A 21,861-nucleotide genomic window follows, 5' to 3' on the forward strand; every position below is an offset into this window, starting at 1 on the left:
ATAATAAAGTTGAACTATTTTTTTTAGATTGGAGACCAAGAAAAAATTAACTTAAATAAAATTTGGAACATTAAATAGTTGTTTAGCTATTTCATTAGATCTAATATATTAAATTTTAAATTACAGACTAGTACATAACAAACCACATTCCAAAATTCTTGTTTCTACGAAGTCACACTGTAATCAGTAGCAGGGGATGACTTTTGAGGCTACTCAGGCAATAAGCCAACAAACTGTAGAAGAACAAAATGTCATAAATTCACCTCTATGCATTTAAATTTTTCATTTTATGTAAATGTTTAGGAAGAACTTTATTGTTTCCTTCCTACTTTTAACTAGGAATTTTAAAACTTAACCATAATTAATTCTACATTAAAGCTTAATATATTAGTCCTGATGAAATAGCCAAATAACTACTAAATATTTGAAAATTTACTTAAGTAATATCTTTCTTGATCTTCAGTAAAAATACTAATACAAAATTCATTTTTAATAAGGATATTTTTCTTAATTTGTTTTGCAAAATGTAGGACATCACAAGTTAATGTTCCCACTGAAAAGCCGCAAGAAGTGTTTTGTGGGTGATGATGTATTCATCTTTGTGAATCACTTAGGAAACAGGCATTCCTCTTTAGACAATTTATCTTGCTCAAGTCATCTGAGCTGACTCAATAAATAAAGTGCTAAGTGACATTTATAGCAAGTTAGAAGGAAGAATTTCCAATATGTAGGTCAGAATGTCCCCTTTTGTATAGCGCAGAAATCTGCACAAGGGAGGACACCTAATACTTCAGTGGAAGAGAGCATGACAGGGAGGGATTTCTCTGGATGAGAGATATTATTGATGTTTTTTCCAGTTTGAGCAGACAAAGATGAATAGAAAATGCTACAGGATAAAATATTTGAATTATGTTTTGGATTTATTTTCATGTGTGTGTGTGTGTGCCTGTTCTTATATGCATGTGTGTGTGTCTGTCACCCCATATGCAGGTCCCATAAAAGTAAAAAAGGGTATTTGATTCCCTAGAGTTATAGGCAATAATTGTCAGCCACCTCACTTGGGTGCTGGGGATTGAACACAGATCCTCTGCAAGAACAGCAAGTTCTTGATACAGAAAGTGCAAAAAGCATGGTGGTAGTAGAATCAAGATGGTAAATGAGATGCTAATGAAATCAGCATTCACCAGAGTATTGAGTCAGATGTGGTAGTTCACACTAGTTCTCAGAAGCATCACTGAAATTTCAAAATTATCTCTGGCTACACATTAAGTTTAAGGTTAGACTGAGCTATAGAATGAGACTCTATCTCAAAAAGATAATCAGAAGATGGGTGTTTATTCACATATTATTTAGTTAAGACCTCCCAATGCGCTGTATATCAAGAACAAGGGTGCAGTGTGGATGTAATTTAATCAGTGAGAAGATCATGTCTGGGAAAGGCTAAGTTTCTCATTTGGGTCACTTTTACACCTTCTAGTGAGCTAGCATTTTTACTGTTTCCAAGACATCCCAGTTCATGTAGAATCCTGCATCACCCACCTAGCATCCCAGTTCATGTAGAATCTTGCAGAGTAAAACTTTAAAAGTGTGAAGTTTCATGAAATTCCAAGTATATTATATAATTATACTTTTTATATATAATTACATGTTATATAATATATAATATAATCCTTCGCTTTTATAGAAGTGGCTTTAGGATGAAGTAGATAGGGGATTTGACACAAATTGATGGTTGCTAGTTACATTTAAAGAGGCCACACTAATTCAGAGGTAATTTTGGCTCCATCCTCCTTAGCATCCCTCTGCATACACAGTGTACTGAAGTGTTGATACCAGCTCATGTTCTCTACATAAGAAATCTCTGTAGGGACAGCCGGTTTGGCAGAAGCTGCAATGGTACACTGCTATTGGTGAAATTGCCTTTTTTTTAAAAAATAAAAACAATCCTAAAATGCTTGCTTCCCACACATTGATAAGACTGGGTACTTTGGAGATGCTTCAGTGGTCACAAGTACTTGCTGTTTTTGCAGAGGACCCAAGTTTAGTTCCCAGCACCACACCGTCCTTTAACAGCAGCTGTAGGGTATTATATGCCCTCTTCTGGCTTCTGCAGGTCTCACAGTCACAAAATAAAAATAACTAATCAATCAATTTATCAATCAATAAAAGGTGGTATGAAAAATCCAGTACTTAAGAAGGTGTTACACAGAGGTGGCTTAGGGGTTGAGTCCTTTCTGCACAATCATGAGGACAGGAGTCTCATATATTGACAAAGGTTACGTCTAGGGGATGGAAGCAGAAATGGATGCTTGATCTACTGAGTTAGAGTGACTGCATTAACAACTAATCTTGTACGAAATGCTAAAATCACCTCACAGATATGCACTTCCCTCTTACTACTGTGTCCTGCTTTTTAAAAAATGTTTGTTTTCAAATTATGTGCACATGTGTGTGAAGGGGGAGTTATGTGCACCTGGGAATAGTGCCCACAGAGTCAAGAAGAGAGTGTAGGATACCCCTGGTGCTGGAGCTATAGATACTTTTGAATTGCCATATGTGAGTGCTGGGAGTTGAAGCTCAGGTGCTCTGTAATAGCACCTAGTGCCCTTAACCTCTGCATCATCTCTCTAGCCCTATGACCATATGTTCTTTCATAAAATTTAATATAAAACTTTAAAAGTCCTAAACATTCAATCAATGAAAAAGGAAAAGTCAAAAATTCTATTGTTACTGGATAATGATTATGAAATTTCACAGCACTATCATCTTTTAGTTTTGGTTACAAACGTGATTCTTACTTGAAAGTTTGGTGAAGGGTCTAAGACAATAGAATATTCTATTTAACCTTCCAGGATAGCACTGTAATCCCTCAAAAACTATTTCAAATCTCTGAGAAGGACTTTGTTACTGGGTATTTTGTGACCATGAATAAGTTAAACAAGTTCACGGTCAACCTGTTTTGGGTTATTTTCTGTACTTCTGTTCTTTTTAAGTTTTTCAACCATCCTTCTGATTGAAAAGCATTATAGGATGGAAGGGTTGTTCATATATTTACCACCATACATAATTCACACTATAATTTGTAATGTATTATAACTATTTCTGATTTGCAATAAAATGTTTTAAAGTTCAGAATTTTTTAGAGTGCCTCCCATATTTTTTAGAAAACAGACTTTCAGAAATAGTGAAAGTCTAGCTATCCTTCAGTTATAACAAGGACCCACTATAGTCAACTTGTAAAACAGACTGAGAAAAAGTTGTGTGCTCAGATTCCTATAACCCATCCATCCATCCATCCATCCATCCATTCACCCACTCGCAATCCATCCATCCATCTGTCCATCCATCCATCCATCCACCCACCCACCCATCCACCCACTCACCCACCCATCAATCCATCCATCCATTCACCCACTCAACTATACACCCATTCAATATTTCTTGAAAGAATCCTGAATGATAATTACTATAAGAGATGCAAACAGACGATTAAAGATATGGAAACCTCACCATGCATTTTAAGCTCCACATGCACAGGAGATGAAAGTGGAGACAACAGAGAGAAAAGTGGCATCAGCTGCAGTGATGTCTGAGCTGCATTGGGGATTTTGAAAGCTGTGAAATGAAACAGTGCTTATCACAGGCACAGAAAACAGGCTAATAAAGTTACAAAGTAGTGAAAGAGCCTCATGCTCTCCAGAGTCATGAAGTTTGACCTATTTTGAATGCTAAGTTGTTTGAAAACAAAAACTGGAGCCAAAAATAACAGTAATGTGTCCTTTTCCAGGGCTAACTGATATGAATAAAAAACATGTTTATATTTTAGGGTGCCTTTTCTAAGTGTAAAAAAAAAGATGGAAGGGCTAAAAAAAAACCATGTGTGTCAAACTGAACTTTGCATAATTCTAGTTGGCACCTTTCAGGTGGATTATGATATGAATATATCTCCTGACTTATGAAAAGCTATTGCTTTGATACTACAGGTCAAGATAAACCTGTGTCAGTTTCCACTGTCATTCCCCTACCTCTGAAATTGGTTGTCTGAATTTTTCTTTCTTTGACCTCATCCCTTCATAGAATGTCATTAGCCTTCGTTTGACTCATGAAGAAGTAAGTAATCTAAATTTTAGCAATCTAAAATGCAAGTCCATCCTTCCCTTTGATGTGTAGATGAAACAGCTGTAAGCACAGGATTTGCTACAAGGGTCACTATAGACACAAGGTCCATTCATGGCCTTGTCCCTTGTCTTTAAGTGGTGTAATGTAGACACCCCACTTTTGATCTGTGAAACTTCTGCAATTGAAGTTGCTCTGGCTCCATCTCAGGCCTTGTCAATCTAGCCAGGTCTATAGATGTTACTGAGTGGATCTACCAATCATGATAATAACCACTGAAAAGTACTCCCCCCACACAAGGAACTGGCTAATTCGCTCTGTGCAGAATATAGGTGAGAACCATACTTCTGTGGTTTTCCTGTATTCAAAAGTCTCTATCAAGGAAAGGGCAGAGTTAAAGGACCCTCCTGCAAAGGGCTCTGTGCTACACACTAAAACAGGTTTAGCTCTTTGCATTTTGGACTGCTCACCTTTTATTAAAACAATAACAATATTCCCCTTAGAAAATGAGTTCATTAAAGCTTAAAGAACCCATCCACTGAAAATAATTCTCATCAGCACCAATATATTAAAAGGTAAGGAGAGAAAATGCGTTCAATATTTTGACATCTCAGCCTCTATTCATATCTTTATTCCTCTTTATTAATAGTTGATAGTAAGTCACTTTAGATGAAAACAATGCTTCGATGAGTCAGTAACGGTCACAAGTGCTAGAGAAGGAGCTTAAGCATGGCAGCACTCATTTTTATTAAAGACAGTGCTCACTTTATAAAGAACACAATATTCTCTATGATGCGAAGAGGAAATTTATCAAGATAATGCAATTCTCCATCATAAAGTGAAGGGGCTCTCTATACACAGGGCAGAAACATGGGGTATGCAAACAGCCTGCCACAGTGACACCGTGATTACAGCCATACATTGAATACTCGGCTATTTAAATAACACAATAAATTCATTTTTGTTTCAAGCTGGATTAATAGCAGTGTTTACGGTAATAATAAGCAAAAAGGAACAAATGCTTTTTAAGGAAATTTCATTTTGATATGACTATTTATCCTCAGAGTTAAAATAATGCTTCTCCCTCTCCTGTCTTTTTCCATAAACAAAAGCCACAGTGCCAAGATCCAACATCAGAAATGGCAAAATTATATATTTTTCTTCTTTTGGGGCATAAATAGCAATGCCAAGTTCAGTTTGTTCCATTGATTTTAAGCCAAAGATACAGCAAAAAATAGTGGAAAGCCTGGTCCCATCGTGTGTCATGGGTTTCTATTAAAGTTCTAATGTAAATTCCCACTCCCTGAGTGGCAGGAGGCAGAATTACCTCTGCACATAAAAATCCCAGAGGAGAAGAGACAAGGGGAGGAAAGGGCAAAGGGAAGCAAGGGGACAAAGAGCCAAGGGAGAGAGGATCCATATGTTCTGGGATTGAGAATCAGTGCTGCAACTAAAATGAAGGTTTAAATACTATCTTTAAAGCTTTTTAAACATTTGTGTGTGTGCGTACATGAGCATGCATGGGATCTGCTATGGCACACTTGGAGAAGTCAAAGAACAATTTTCAGAGTGGATTCTTTCCATTTTTTCAATCATGTAGGTCCCAGGCCACCAGGCTCAGTTGGAGGCACCTTTACCCATTAAACCATCTGACAAAACCATATCATCTTTTAAAAGTCCACTTTTAAAATGTTTTAGACAGTGTCTGACTATGTAGACCAGACTGGCCTTGAACATAGACTCTCTGCCTCAGCAGCTATGACCTTAGTTTGCAGGTGTAAATTACATACCAAGTCTTACATATTATGGTTATATATCAACATGAGAAATTCCTACTCCCAACAAGATGTCGATTTACAAAGTAATCAAACACTACCCTACCTATTATCTCAAATATTAAAATGAAAAAACTGTGATGTATCCAGAACTTTTTAGAAACAGAGAAGTCCAAAAGCAGAGGGATAGTTTTTTAAAGCACAACTTCTCAGCCTTGGTATCTAAGCTTTAAAAAATTTTCACTAAACAGTAGAAGGTTGCCATCTTACTAATTAAATAATAGTTCTTTAACATAGTAGTTCAGCACAGTTTATTCAAGTCAACTCTAAACTCACACATTATAACAAGCTGGCCTTGAAGTTGCAATAATTTTCCTGCCTCTGCCTCCCACATGCTGGGAGTACAGGCAGGTACCACTGTGCTGGCTCCATCATCTTTGATAGTCAGCTCCTTTTCATCTCCTGCTTAGAGAAACAGAGCTTTCGTTGTTTGCACATCTTCCTTACTCTCTTAGCACCCTTCTAGAGCTGTGAACCCATCGGTATTTCAGAGACCATACCCTGAGCTGCTTTCCTTAGACACTCTTCTTTAAAAATCACTCCCGAGGTGTGTTCCACTGAGGCTGCAGGAATGACTCTCTCTAAACGCTGGGTTTTCAGGAGTGGGAAAGAAAAGAACTCTGTCATACAGCTACAGGTTGGAAAGAGTTGTAGAGGTTCAAGAGAGAAAGGTAAACCTGAAGAACTGAGCTGTGAAGCTGTAGGGCCTCTCAGCAAATAATTTTGAGTTTGGTGTTGTTCTTATTGGATATCCTATGGATTTCCAATAAGAGCAAACTTTAACTTGCAACATTCTAAAATTTTCTAGGACTTTCCCATTGCATAGTGTATCAGCACATTCACACACATACAAATATACAATACATATACACACATATGTACTACACATATTCATACGTGTATTCATATATGTATGTATGTTTGCACACACACACACTTCAAAACCCAAAACACCGGGACCTAGAAAATTCACACTGACAGGAAGCTCCATTTATATGAAATTGAAAACAACTATAACATGGTCAGTTGTTGGTACACGCATTTAATCCCAGTACTAGAAAGGCAGAGGCAGGCAGATCTCTGTGCCTTCAAGGCCAGCCTGGTCTACAGAGTGAGTTCCATGACAGTCAGAGCTACAGAGAAACCCTACTTTGAAAAACAAAACAAAACAAAAAAATCAAAAACCAAACAAACAAAAACAAAACAAAAAAAATAAATAATTATAAACTAATATCTACTGTTCTGGCTTCAACAGTTAGGTAGTTAGTTTGATATCCATTTCTTATATTTTTTTTGCCTTCTTTATAAAATGAGCCAGGCTTTAAATGTTGAGAACTGAACAACCAAGCAATCTGTAGTCAAAAATATAATTTCCATGGGTTCTGGGCATTGACTTCAGGACTTCAAGCTTTGGTAGTAAGCACTTTCACCTCTTGGTCATCTCACAAACCCAAAATATTTTAAAAGGAGAGAGAGAGACAGAGAGACAGAGAGAGACAGAGAGCCCACCGCTTTGATGACAGTATAAATCCTTACAATGGGGGCAAAGAAAAAAATCTGTACCATAAATTCAATAACAACAGCATTAAAACTACCAAAATGTACATAAAACTGTCTATGCATTAATAACTAAAAAGATTTCCCCTCTTGGGGACTTTAAAAAGTCATGCCAAGGAAATCCCAACATCCTATATCGACATCTTTTGTTAGGTTGACAGATGTCCAAGGCCATTGTAAAGAGAAACCATTTCCAGTCCTCCACTCTTTTAACACCCTCTTTAGTCAACCCGCTTTTTACCTGCCATGTGATTCCCCTCATCACCAACCCTTTGTGGCTAGTGAATTAATCAAGCTGCAACACCTTTGCCAGAGATTTTTGCCTTATATGAGAATCTGTTCACATCTGAACTATCTTCCCCCCTACAGTTTTATTTGAGAGTAGAAGAAAAGCCTCAAATTTCCATTTCAGAGTACATTCTCTCAATTAGTGAAAAGTATCTTACGCTATGCCAAGAAGTGATGCAATATTTAAAAAGCATTTGACTTTGTCAGATTCAACAATGCTAAGATAAAATGGACTTACTCTGAAGTTATCACATTGTTCTTTATCACAGGTTAAAGGGAAAACTGTAGACCCGCAAAATTTGTTAGCAGAATTTTTATATAAATTTTAGAGGACTCTAGAAACCAAATACTGCCTTCCTTTACTTTCTTGTTGCTGCAGCTTCAACTGTAAGAGTGGTCACTACCTACTAGGGCTGAACTAAGTGACTATTGTTGTTTTGAACACTTGGTAAAGGCAACGGCTGCTTATTCTGTTCAGAGTCCCTGCAGGCAAACACCTATCATCCATGTCTGACATTCTCATTGCTTTTGGGAAGTTTTTAAAGGTCCTACAAGGCAGTGATTCTCACAACCATTCCTAAGGCATTGCAGAAGTCATGGGAATGATGCCCCCAGTCTTCTAGATAAGGTCATTCAATAAGCATTAAACATGTCCACTAATCTATAAACATGGGACAAGTGAAAGAACAAATGCCGATGGCAATTTTCCCTTTTATTTCTGTGGACTCCTTTGATCCCTGTTTATTGATGCTCTCTGCAAAGGCCCAAGGCTTTTAACAAAGAGTGACAGACTCAAGGTCACTCACCAGGTCACAGAAGCACATAGTCCATGTAGCCAGAGCATGGCAGAGTCACCTTCTCTTCTAGGCCACTCCTGTTAGTCACTTCAGTGTGTAAGTGTGGAGACAAAACCCTTCCCCTATAGTTTCTGAGAACATTATCCCTCTGTGAGAAAACAACGTCACAAAGGGACGGTCTTTAAAAATGAAGTGTGATGTAGAGACTGAACCTGAGATCATAATGAACACAAAATGAGCTAACTCCCCTAATCCTATGTGGAGTGCCAAAGGCAATCAGTCCACAGTCACCAACTCCCTCCCACCACCAGCACAGACTATGCTATAATCTCAACCCAAAGCAATTTTGCTTTCCGGACACCACTGGGCCGTGTTTGGAGATCGTCTTCATTGACCATTGGGAAAAGGGACTGCCCTTGTCTCCTGCTGCCAGACACTGCAATGCACAGATAAGACAAACGGCTCTAGGGACTCTCTGATCACGGTGAACAATGAGGGATGATGAGAAGCCAAGGACAATGGCACGGGGTTTTGATCCTACTTCATGTTCCGGCTTGGTGGGAGCATAGCCAGTTTGGATGTTCACCATCCTAGACATGGACGGAGGGGGGGGGAGGACCTTGGACTTTCCACAGGGCAGGGAACCCTGACTGCTCTTTGGATTGGAGAGGGAGGGGGAGAGGAGGGGGGAGGGGAGAGGAGGAGGGGGAGGGAAATGGGAGGCTGGGAGGAGGTGGAAACTTTTTTTTCCTTTTCTCAATTAAAAAAAAAAAAGACAAACGGCTCTAAACTTAACACAGCTTTTTCTCATTTTCCAAGTGAACAAAAGCAACAGCTTTAGACCCATAAGATTAGTTGCCATGTATTGATGTATTTATATCAGAGGTACTAGTATGCAAAATGTTTGTATCACTTCATTTATTTGCTAGACTCAGAGGATGAAGTCAAGAAATACCTGTACTTTTATAACAGTATGGACGCTCTAGACAGTGTGATTAAAGCAATTTAAAAGAAAGCATAAACTTCACAGAATGAAGAAAGAACATTTCAAAAAAAAAGTGTCCAAACAATACAGACCTGATAACAGAAGATACATTTGTATAGCCACTCTGGCCACTACTGCATGAGATGACAAGTCTCACACCTAAAATGCATGGTGCCCAGGCGTGTATTTGTTGCACAGTCCCACTACATAGAAGCAGTCTTAAACAAATTTCACAGTGTGCCAGATGCAAACACAGAAAACACAACAGTAGGCATGGAGAGATGGCTAGGTTGTCAGCATCCACATTGGGAGACTTAGCACCACCCACAACTCCAGATCCATGGGAGCTGACGCCCTCTTCTGGCCTCCACGAGCACATATGCATGACCTACACACTAAATCAGTGAACCAAATCTTGATTAGAGAAGTATCCCAAAAGGAACAATTATTGGAATGACTTCTAGGCTTGTAGAAAAGTAAAAAAGCAAAAGGTTGCACATGAAAAAAACACTTAAGTTTGTACAAAAAGTAACCCTGGCATCGAAGGCTACCCAGGACACAAAATACTAACAAAGGGCCACTGGGAAGATGGGACAATGGCTACCGCTCTGCTCGCAGTGATCCCTCATAACAGATTCCTGGGAAATGCATTTAGGCATCATATTGAAATGTATTGAGAGAAAATAACTTTAATATATTTACATGGCATTGCGCCAGCACAATCTGGAAGACATTCATATTGTTCTTCACATTCTCTTATAAAAAATAAATTATTTAACCCAGAAAATAAATGGTGTGCCACCAAATTAGACATTCATTGGCAAGTGATTAAGTGAGCCAGCCATTCTCTGGCACACTCAGACTGAGAGGAAAGTGAGGTACAGTGGCTTCCCACCAAATTCAGCCAGGACACTGGCTAACTGGGCTTGGGAACTGCTTCCTAGTCTAGCATTTGCACAGACTGGCATCTCCAGGATGCCACAGACAATTAAGTACCTACTACTAACATAGTTCAGAGGCTGCTTTGAAGCATACGAAGAGCCGAGCGCACTAGATAACATGTCCCACCAATCTGTCCAGCTACCTTTTTGGTTTGCACACTTCCAAATTCAATTATTTCTGAACAGTGAAACCAGAATCTTATCATCTACAGCAAGACTTCAGCCACAGCAATACCTGTTCTTAGGGCAACCCCTTCATTTCTGCTGACAAAGCCTGGCTGTGAGGAGGGCATCAATAATTCACCATAGGGGAAAGAAAAGAACCTGGAAGCTCCTATTGACAAATAAAAGTCTTTTAGTTTCCTGTTTGTCAAAATGATAAGAAGCTTGTAGCTTCACACGTTATACTGATCTTTCCCACTGGACCTTGCACTGGGTGATAAGTAAATCTGGGGTCCTTGAAATTCCCCCTTCCACTTAGATCTCTTTGTAGGTTAGTGATTTTCTGTTGTTTCTCTTTACTTCCCACTGGAAATATTTTCATCAAGAATTTAAGGGGAAAAAAAACATAATTGCCTTCTGAGAATGTCATGCCCTGACTTCATGTGGTATTACTGGGAACAATGCCACATGAAGGATCTCTGCGTGATCCTGGAAGTTTATTTATCATTTAACATTTTTCCTATATTTGGATGATCTAACAATTGAGAGCAGATGCTTTAAAAAGCAGAGACTAGAGACAAGAAAGATTAACTGCAAACCGGTAAGCTGATGGGTTAAGTCGGAGATTTATGGACTATGACAGAAACAAACAAACTTGAATGAAGTTCTTGCTGAATCTAAACAAGGATATGCAAGTAGGCAATGAAATTTATCCAAAGCAAGATAGGTGTGTTTTCAAATCAGAGTTGCACATCCTTAAATATTAAAATAGTACGCTTATGATATAACCTTGAAGGAGGAAGGCAACTTTGAGAAAATTCTTATTTTTAAAAAAGAAAAGAATCCTTAAGAAGTCAACCCTGGCCCAGTAAAGATGAAAGTTGACCTTAGATAAATGCTCAGAAAAATTGCTTGCTATCAACTGTATAAAGATTAAAATTCTTATGTTCAATGTTGATTCCTCAAAGGTTAAAAAATTACCTGAAATATATTCATCTGTTTCCTTTGAAAATACATGTATTCATTGTGTGTATATTTGTTCATATTCATGGGCCAGGGGGCCACATGTAGGAACTTTTCCCTCTAGCATGTGACTTCTGGGTACTGAACTAAAGTTACCACCAAGTTTGGAAGCAAGTACTCCACCAGTTAAGCCATCTCGTTATCCTCTGTATTCATGTTATCCTATTTTTTTAAAAAAGGATTTGTTAGCTTTTATTTTACACGCTTGAGTGTTTGTCTCCATGTATGTAACCACCATTTGTGTGACTTGGACCAATGAAGGACAGAGGAAGGCATTAGAGAGGGTTTGTCTTCATGTATGCATGCACACTTTGTGTGCTTGTTACCCATGGAGGTCAGAGGAGGCATGAGATTTCCTAGGACTGGAGACTCAAAGAGAGTAAGTTACCACCTGTGTGATGGGAACCAAAACTGGGTCCTCTGCAAGAGTGGTGTGTGCTGTGAGTTACTGAGCCATTTCCTCGCCCTGCCATATTTGGCTTAGAATAAACTCAGGAGGATTTGCTGTTCAGAACACTATGCACTGCTAATAAAACAGCTATACAGTTTGTGATAGGCTACCTACCAACTAATTAATTAATTATTAAGATAAGATCTTGCCCTATAGCTCAAGTTTCCCCTTACACTCTTTGTCTCACACTTCTAAATGCTGGGGTGACCGGTATGAGCGGTCACCCCTTCTTTTGTTAAGTTTCTTTGATGTTCACAGCTCAAATCAGCCCTTCTTTAGATATTTACAACATTAATTCCACCATTCAAGATCTCCCATCATGTCACACACACACACACACACACACACACACACACACATAGGCATGCAGGCACCCTGCCTACCAAGAGAAGGTTGGCAGCCTACTTACCATTTTGAATGATTGGTCCCATTTCTTCTCTAGCTGTGGTACAAGTATCTTATTACTTTTCCAAAGCCTTTCCATATATGCTTGTGACCTGGGGAGGGCGTTCTCCACTATGTTGTTTATCTGAGAACATAATCAGCTCTGTTGGTCTGGGGTAAATGGCTGGGACAGAGTGGGAGCAAGAGGTGGACTGCATGAAAGAAAACCTTACACGCAGAATCCTGGAGGAGCCCTTTGAACAAAGCTGATTCTGCCCCCACGAAAGCACTTTTCACTGTCTTTAGGCAGCAGGCCTTGGAGCCCGTTTTCTTCCACATTGTGTCTGCTGATAACTAGGGATACTCAGCATTTCACTCCTTCCTGTGGCTGCCCCACTCCAGCCCTCCCTTTCTTTGAACAGAGCTTTTCCATTTTACCGTAATCTTGGATCAACTCCTGGATTCTCGTTTCTACCACAACTTTGTTATCAAAAGCACTTTGCTCACACTCACTAGTGGCTTAGTGGTCCGCCCAGAGGTATTTCCCATGATTCTCATTCCCCTGAGTCTGGGGTCTCAGCCTTCTTTTCCCTGACAGTACTGCACAGTTCTTACTCATTTTCTCTCCTTGCTGACTTCTGAGACCATGTGCACACAGCACCTCCCTCCCTGGCTTCATCTCAGTTCTACCAGTGAGTAATTCCCAAGAAGGGGCCTCTCTTCTGTTTTTCTTTTCAACTATTCTTCTGGGAGTCTATCTGCTGCTGTAGTTAAATTACCACATGTGCAACTGGCATTTCCAGTTTGAGATTTCCTCTCTTCTGGCCACGATACAGCTAGAATGGTCCCTTAGTTTGATGTTTGCTCTCTGGCCACAGTGCAGCTAGAACGGTCCCTTTGACTTCCCATGGGAGGCCTTACCCTTTCTCAGGAGTTCATGAGGGATAGAAAGGAGGTAGAGGGAGGGAACAGGAGGAAAGGAGGGAGAGGAGAATGGGATTGGCATGTAAAATAAATTGAATTTTTTTTTTAAAGAAACCATTCGTGTGACGCTTCCTTCTGGAATTACCACCCAGGCTCCTCACTTGCCAGCACTCACCCTGAGGTTCCCATTTTCCCTTTGAAGGCCTCTGTTTATGGCACAGAATCTCCGAATGCTCAAACTCTTGGCCTTCCTTACATCTCCCCTATAATATCACCAACATCATAGGGCATTCTCCGTCTCAGCCCTGTGACAGCACCCATCCCATGAATACTGTGTGGCACTTACATCAAGTCTTTCTGTAATATACTTTACCCAGTAGGGTTTAAAGAGGTGCTAGACAGGAAACTCACATACACCCAGATATTTCCCAGTTCAGATCACTACTCAAAGGCTTTCATTGTGCCCACTCTACTCCTCTGGAGGCTTGTGTAACATCTAAAGCTCTGGTACCATTTCTGTTAAGTAATACTAATTCTACTAGACAGAAAGAACTACCAAAAATCCTATTGCATTTTGTTTATTTATCAGGGTTTTTGTTTTCTACCAAAGGCCATATGTGGGAGTTACAAATAGGAAAATATTTTATTATTTTTAGTAAAGTGTATGATTATGGGTCTATGGAGGTGGGGTATGCCAATGTGTATCAGGTTCTACAAGACCAGGGGTTTCAGATGTCCTGTAGCCGAACTTATAGGCGGTTGTAAGCCACCTGACATGGATGCTAGGAATGGGTCCTCTGTAAGAACAGCAACCATGGAGCCATCTCTCCACACCCCCACAATTTCTCTATTTCAAGCCATGACCACATTTACTTAGAGTAAGGGCTTACAAACCATTCTAAATTAAACCAAACTGAGATGATACTTCACCAATGTCTCCAAATCTTGGTGTGGGAAAATTGTCTGTAATCTGTCAATCATATTTTAAATAAACACTGATTGGCCAGGCAGGAAGTATAGGTAGGAAAACTAGGCAGGAAGTAGAAATGATGCAATGAGAACAGGAGAATTCTGGGAAGGAGGAAGTCGATTCCTCCCAGTCCTGTGCAGACCACTGAGGAAGCAGGGTGTCACCTGCCAGTAGAAAAAGGTACGGAGCCATATGGCAAAAACAGATCAGAATAATGGGTTAATATAAGCTACAAGAGCTAATAAGTAGCCTGCGCTAATGGGCCAATCAGCTTTATAACTTATGGAGATCTCTGTATGATTTTCTTTGGAGCTTGCCAGCTGTGGGGTACTGGGCGGGACAGAAACCCCAATTAGCAGGACTTCATATTACAGAATCTTAGTAAACTATTAAAGGAGAGGCATTCAGATAAAGCCCGCTTGGAATTCCCTTTGAAAGGCTGAACTGTTTGACAATGTAGTATGTTTTTCAAAGGACAGTAAGAGAAAAAGGGATTAATGCTCTACTCAACATGTTGGGTTTTTATGGTAGCAATGTAGGAAGAGAAAATTAGAATTAGGTCAGGGGCATTGCCTAGTGCTTCCTTTATCTTTCTGGGATTTCTGAAGGATGAAGGATTCACTATTAACTGATATTACTTCTTAGTGGGCATTTTTACTTTGACGATTCTCATTTAACTTGAAGAATCAAAATGGGATGAATGTATACATTATTGAGAGGAATTACTCTGCTGGCTGAAAGGTTAAAAAAGCCCTTGCTGTTTTACAATTACAAAATATAAATTACAGGACAATGGACCATAGAGAAGCACAGTTTTAAAGAATATATGTAGATATTTTACTATATTCTTTTGGCAGTACAAGTTTTCAATGAGTTACTTGGCTATTATGAACATCAAAGCATTTGGGCAGTAATAAGCAGAAACTGTGGACTTATGTAATTTACTTATTAACTATTTTAATAAATCTTTATAATTTGTAATTATGTGTATGTGTACACATTTATGTGTGGAGTGACCCTGGGGCCCAGAGACATCAGATTTCCTGGAGCTGGAGTTACAGGGATTGTTTGATTCACCCAGTGTGGGTGCTAGGGACCAAATTCTGGTCCTCTACAAAACTTGTTATTTCTCTTAATCACTAAACTGTATTTCAGTCCTGGACTGTTTCTTTTTATTGTTGGTTGGTTTGAAATCATAATTTATTCTGTTCATCTCAACAATACATTACCCACAGGAATTTTGCAGGAACTTGTGACTTAAGATATTATAGATGTGAACAGAGAGAGAAGTACCAGAGAAAATGAGAAAATGGAAGATGAGAAAAAAGCAGAAGACACAGTGTTTGGGATAATCCTGATTCAAAGGAATTTGTTTGTATTAGTTATTCAGTCAAAAAGGTCACAGCTCCTCTGAAAACAGATTCACATTATAATCTCAATTTTTAGCTCCAACTCCATCACTGTGCTTTAAGACTGTATACCCAGTAAGATATTTTACCTAAATAGCTTAATAGAAATAATAGAAGCTTTTGTTTTTAAAAATATCGAATAAGCATGGGTTGAAGTTTCAAAAAAATATCACAGCTTCTAAGAGCAAAATAGAAAGCATCCATTGGCTTGACTTCATTTTCCCTGTGACGGCCACAGTTATCCACACACACAGTGGTGGCACAGGCATGTATGGCTATAAAATTACGTTCAGTAGCAGCCCACATTTGACAATGAAATGCATAAACTACACAACACATTCACATACATGAATCCAGAGCTAAGAATTTCCACCCACACACATTTTTTTGTGGAGGGGAGTCATGGAGGTCATGTTTACAGTCAGGTAAATAGAGGCTGTTATAAAAAAAATATTTTTCTACATTTTTACAAAACATACTTGGAGGAAAAAGAATATTCTGAGTGTGAAACACAGCCTTTATTCAGTCAGGCAATGTAATTATGGAAAAAAAACATATCCACATTGTCTAATTAGGTCATTAAAAACATAAATGCGTCATGGAAGCTTTTCCTTTTGCATAAGACATAAAATGAGACAATGAAAACAGTCTGGTAATATAGAAAGGTCTAGAATTTGTTTCTTTTCAAAAATAATAGGTCCTTTCATCTTTCTTTTTCCTTAGACAAAGACAATTAATTTAGAGACAAAATCTTCTAATTAGTTCAGAGTTTACCCATTATCATATTTCAGAATATTTAACCAGAAACAGGAAAATAAAGGAGGGGATAAAGAAAATACATGGAAAATTATCAAAGGAAGTGAATGAAATCAAGAGAGTGGGCTGTTGATCAAAATGCGTCCTGCAGAGTCAAGATGAATATAAAGTTCACATTCACATAACACCAAGCAATCTGGGAAACCAGAAAGGTCTCAGGAGGAAAAGACTGACATCTGCCTGTGGGTCTTGAAATCCAGGCTTTAATTACAGCTAACTTAAATAAAACAAATGGCATGATTGTTTTGCCTCTTCCTCTGTCTGCTGATTATTATTTCTTGAATTTCACAGGATCGCATTCTTCAAAGCATTAAGAAACAGAACCTGAAAAAGTGAAGGAGAAGATCTTTACCTGGGATCCTCGTAGCCCTCTTTTGTGGTCCCATTCTGAATGACTCATAAGCTGTGAAGACAAGAGGATAATTATGGTAAATTAAATGCGTATTTTATGTCACCAATATTTTTATTCTTGCGTCGAGAGAATAATTAAGCTGCTAACATCTGTGTTCTAATAGTAATAGTATTGAGTAAAAATCATGAGTAAATTAACACGAAGGAATAAACTGCCTTGATAACTAGCATTCCTATACTGGTAACAACGGTATCTGCATATCTTTGGTACGAAGAATCTGCTATGTATGGCTTTACCCTTCTTTGCCGGGGAAATTCTAGACACATGTCAAATTGTGCAAAGCTTCACTTTCATTCAGTAACCCTGTGGTTACCCAGAGAAATAAACAGTGGGGCTGTGTGTTACACTGTCAGCAAAAGGAAGCAGAAGGCTAATTTTATTTTTAGTAATTTTCAACTATACATGTATATATAACTATACAAATCCATTGTCCTTAAAATTTTATACCCTTTTATGGCTAGAGAGATAACTCATTGGTTAAGACCTCTTGCTCCTCTTAAGGAGTACCCAGATTCTGTTCTAACACCTATATGCTCATAACCAACTATCCTAAACGCTAGTTCCAGGTGTTTTGATGGACATCCAAGGACACCAGGCATACACATGGTGCAAAGACATACATGGAGAAAAAATAGCCATATACATAAAATAGATATAAAAATAAGTCTTAAAAAGGCATACTGTTTGAACTAAGTAAACCAAAATATAAAACTCCAGTAACAATATGTTAAAATCTGTTATCCAACAGAAGACAAAATCAGCCAGTAGGTATAATATGAGAAAAATACACAGTGCAATTATAATTTGACTTTAAAATCTTTAACAAAAATTGAATGAGAAACCCTTGTGACATGATAAGGCAAAATTAGACTAAGGCAATAATTTATGCTACTCATTTTACAAGTCATAGCTGGCCATCATATTCAGCAGAGCCACTGCAATGATTTAATTATAGTTTGGCTAACACATGATTTGGGCAAAATTATCCAACTAACCATTATGCAAAATTAAATGTTCACACAGTTCATATTTCTTTATGCTTTAATTTTAAAATTTTTGATTTATGGGCACTGCCTTTTCTGGTAAATGCTCATTAATTCTAATTTAAGGCTGATGAGGTTCACAAATACTAATCAATCAGTCAAATAATTAATATGGTTTATAAATATTTAAATTAGAGCCATTTAATTACTTATTCTCTAGAATTATCAAAAACAATTCTTGACACATTTCAATTGTCAGCCTCTTTGTGGCCTTGGGATTGGCTCATACTAAGAGCAGGAAGGAGAGGACCTCTGCACAGAATCCAGTGGCGTGATGACGTGAGCTCTAAGCTGGTGGTCAAATGATTTAGTAGAGTGTTTGAGAAAGAATACATGGATAGGAGGCTGGCTCCTATGATCATTACTTTCCCTACTAATGATTTCAAGCCATAGCGTGAGAATAGCCTGGCAAAGTCAGCTACATGGCTATCACAGTAAACACAGGTCAATTCATTATCTAAATGAATATTATAATCCATATTCCATGGATTAAAGAGAGAATATTTGCCTGTGACAACTGGTCAATAAGGCAATATTTTTCTTAGACCAGAAAGAAAACCATGATGTTTCTCCTCTCCCCCGTCATTAATATCTTACATATGTTGATGTTTTAAACCCAAGAATAATGTTATTTCTAATGTATACTGATTTGAGTCACCATGTTTTACAGAAAGGAAGATCAGCTCAATATCAACTAGATACTTTGTAAATCACAGTTTTTAGGAATACTGCAAAAACTCACTGTCTCAATTTGGCATAGATAAAAAGCTGACCAAGAAAGAATATAGTTTGTTTGCATTAAGATTTATTTTGTGTGTGTGTGTGTGTATGCACACACGCCTACATTAGTTTACGCATGTCATGTACATGCAGAAGTCTGTAGGGGCCAGCATAGGGAGGAGGGAGGACATCAGATCCCCTGGAACATTAGTTGCAGATGGTTGTCAGCTGCCTGTGTGTGCCAGGTCCTCCACAAGAACACTGGTTAGCTGCTTAGCCATCTCACGAGCCCAAGACTGTGGTATAATTTTTTTTAATGTAGACTACTGCTACTATTTTCAATGCCATTAAAAGTTACACATGATTTCTATAGCATATGCAAAATGTAAATGAAAAGCAATTAACTCTAAATATGATAACTGAGATGAAGAAATGTTCTTAATAAGAAGGGCATCAAAGAAAAATAACTGGAAGTTCCCCCAATGGATTTAAGGCTTTAGCCCTTAAATTCCATTTTTAATAAGAGTGATTTGAGCTTAAATTATCATTTATTATTTCAGTGTTGAATGTATGGGGCTTATTCCAGGGTTTTTTGTGATTCTTTATAATGCAGAAGCAGTGGCAAATATTCCTACAAAAACAGAACCACAAGGCAAAGGGTTTCAAAAAGTGCTTAGAGGTTCTGCAGCACACTCTCTGGGCTGGTGATTGTGAGTAAAAAGGAAGGCAGTATGCATACGGAAGCCCATGGACTTCAGAGTGAAGTACAAACTATTGTTATTCTATCAACAAAAAAGCCAGATACGTTTTTGATCAATCTGATAGATTTAGTGCTACCTCACAAATGATCAAAGCTGTCAGGGGATTAGATTTAAAAAAAGAAAACATGCATGGGCCAAGGACAACAAGGAACAGAAGTAGAACTGGACAGTTTTCTTCATTCAATCTATCCCATATGGACTAAATCTTTGAGATAAATGAATAGCAGCGGTGCACCTAAGCAATTCTGGAAAACCTATCTGAAAGTATTAACTCCTTTTGAGATAGTCCTTTGTTGAGAGCAGTGTGTATGACTTTATGATGTGTTAAATATAAGAGATAGAGAGAGAGATGAGCCCTGGAAAATACATAAGGTCTGGGGATGCCAGCATGCTCTCATTAAAGAGTACAGGCTACTTAACTCAGAAAAAGAAAGCTGCCTATCTGCCACCGTCTATTAACACATTTTCCCTGGCTATTCACTGTGATTCCTCCTTGGGGGAGTGACACGTGATAAGTATCTTACCAGAAGGTTTGGGGGCATAGGTCACCAAGGTTAATCCTACACATGGCAGGCAAAAATCTTTCCAAAGGATGAAGAAGTCTTGGGAGAGAGACAGGACACGGGGGTGGGGTGGGAGGGGGGGTCCCTTGTGTCTCTTTTCAGTTCTCATGAACCAAGAAGAGCAAAATAAAGATATTTAAATTTATTCCTGGTGGGCAAACTACACGTTCTTCAAGAGAGACAAGCTTGTCACAGGAAGCATGCAGAGCATCCCGGCCCTTTGACACTGAGTCATTTTCGTCGTTACAGAATAAATTCCTCCTTCTTTCCATCCTATTCACAATAATAAATTTCTGCATTGCGGCCTTCAGCTAGCAGTATGTTGCACAATGCTGCCTTCCAAGGAAAACAAAATCGCTGCCAAGCACAGAATTCACGAAGTTCACAGGAGTGGCCAGAAGGCAACAGGGAAACACAAAGGCTCTGTCTGAGTACAGATATTTTTAAGAGTGCCGTGAGAAATGACAAGGGCTGGCAGGGTGTCTCCTTAGGTAAGATGTTTTCATCCGATGTTGATAGAGCTTCATTTTGCCACTTTCTCCCGTTATTTGTTTGTTTGTATAAAAATAAATGCCTTTACAGGGGCATCTTGGGAGAGTGGTTAATGAAAGTCTGCAAAGCTGCAAGAGAACTGAAACTGTGAGAAAGAAGAAATTATTCCTAGCATATATTCTAGAAGATATGGAAGAAAAATAACTAGTTGAGCCTTATGGAGTAGGCTTATCCTATTGAGCACTTGTTTAGCACATGTAAGGGTTTGAGCAGGATTCTCCGCCTTGCATGGAGTGAGGGGAAGGAGAGACTCACAAAACAATAAGAGCTTGGATGGGTATGGCCTTCTGGCTCCATATTTAGTTTGATGGACATGGAGTTTTCAGTGTGATGAGCAAGTTCAAATTTATTTAGCCTTGGCATGCTATCCCTCTGGCACATGCTTTTCAATCTTTTGGTAGGTAGGTTTTCCCACTCCAGAATTCTGTATGAGAATATGGCCACCTTGCTGGTTCCACGTGCACAAAGGCTGTGGACTGGGGAGATATGCAACTGAGAATTCGGACCAGCACAGCCCTGTCTTTGATGCTCCTTTCTTTGTCTACTGTTGTCAAGAGTGAGATATCAATTCTACCCGGTGTTCTTCAAGCAAGGGGCAATGGAAGTTTGCTTTTACTCTCACTAAGTCAGATATAAGCCAACATAATCACAGAGTTTCCCACACTTTGTTTCTTAGCCCTCCCGGTTTGTACATTCAAGACCTGAGACTTTGCAAAATATAATACAGATCATATGGAAAGCAATTTAATGTCCTTTATAATTAAATAGCTAAACTGGAAAACATTATCAACTGCCTTTGGGTGGACCAGATATAACTACCTGCCTGCCTCATAAACAGCCTTCATTACAGTTTCTTCAATACCCCCCCCCCACACACACCCTTAAATCAGCTCCAGGTTACAAGGTATTATCAGTGATGTTGACTTTATTGAAGGTTTTATAGGGGACACAGAGGAGTTAGTTACATTACACAGAACACAGTCAAGAGCCCTGAAAATAATAATCTCTAGGGAGCACACAGTTTCTCCATACCCAACTGTGCCCTGGTGTCCTTTGTTTGTGACAGGGTAAAGCAAGTGAGTCGTTTTCAAGTTACTAGTACCAGTTTGTTTTTTTTTTTTTTTTTTTTTTTTTTTTTTTTTTTTTTTTTTT

At 38.6% G+C, this 21,861-nt stretch overlaps 1 protein-coding gene across 1 annotated transcript in view; it reads right to left on the minus strand.

The window, feature by feature from the left end:
* The window catches only part of Pde3a (phosphodiesterase 3A), a 277,621-nt gene that overhangs the window by 94,899 nt on the left and 160,861 nt on the right, over positions 1 to 21,861 (minus strand). The window contains exon 2 of the mRNA XM_050135189.1: positions 17,011 to 17,061. Coding sequence (XP_049991146.1) covers positions 17,011 to 17,061 — 51 coding nt within the window. The remainder of the gene's footprint in view (positions 1 to 17,010; positions 17,062 to 21,861) is intronic.

This window comes from Alexandromys fortis, unplaced genomic scaffold, assembly GCF_014885135.2.
Source record: "Alexandromys fortis isolate MF-2015 unplaced genomic scaffold, M_Fortis_MF-2015_v1.1 scaffold_21, whole genome shotgun sequence".
Lineage (NCBI taxonomy): Eukaryota > Metazoa > Chordata > Mammalia > Rodentia > Cricetidae > Alexandromys > Alexandromys fortis.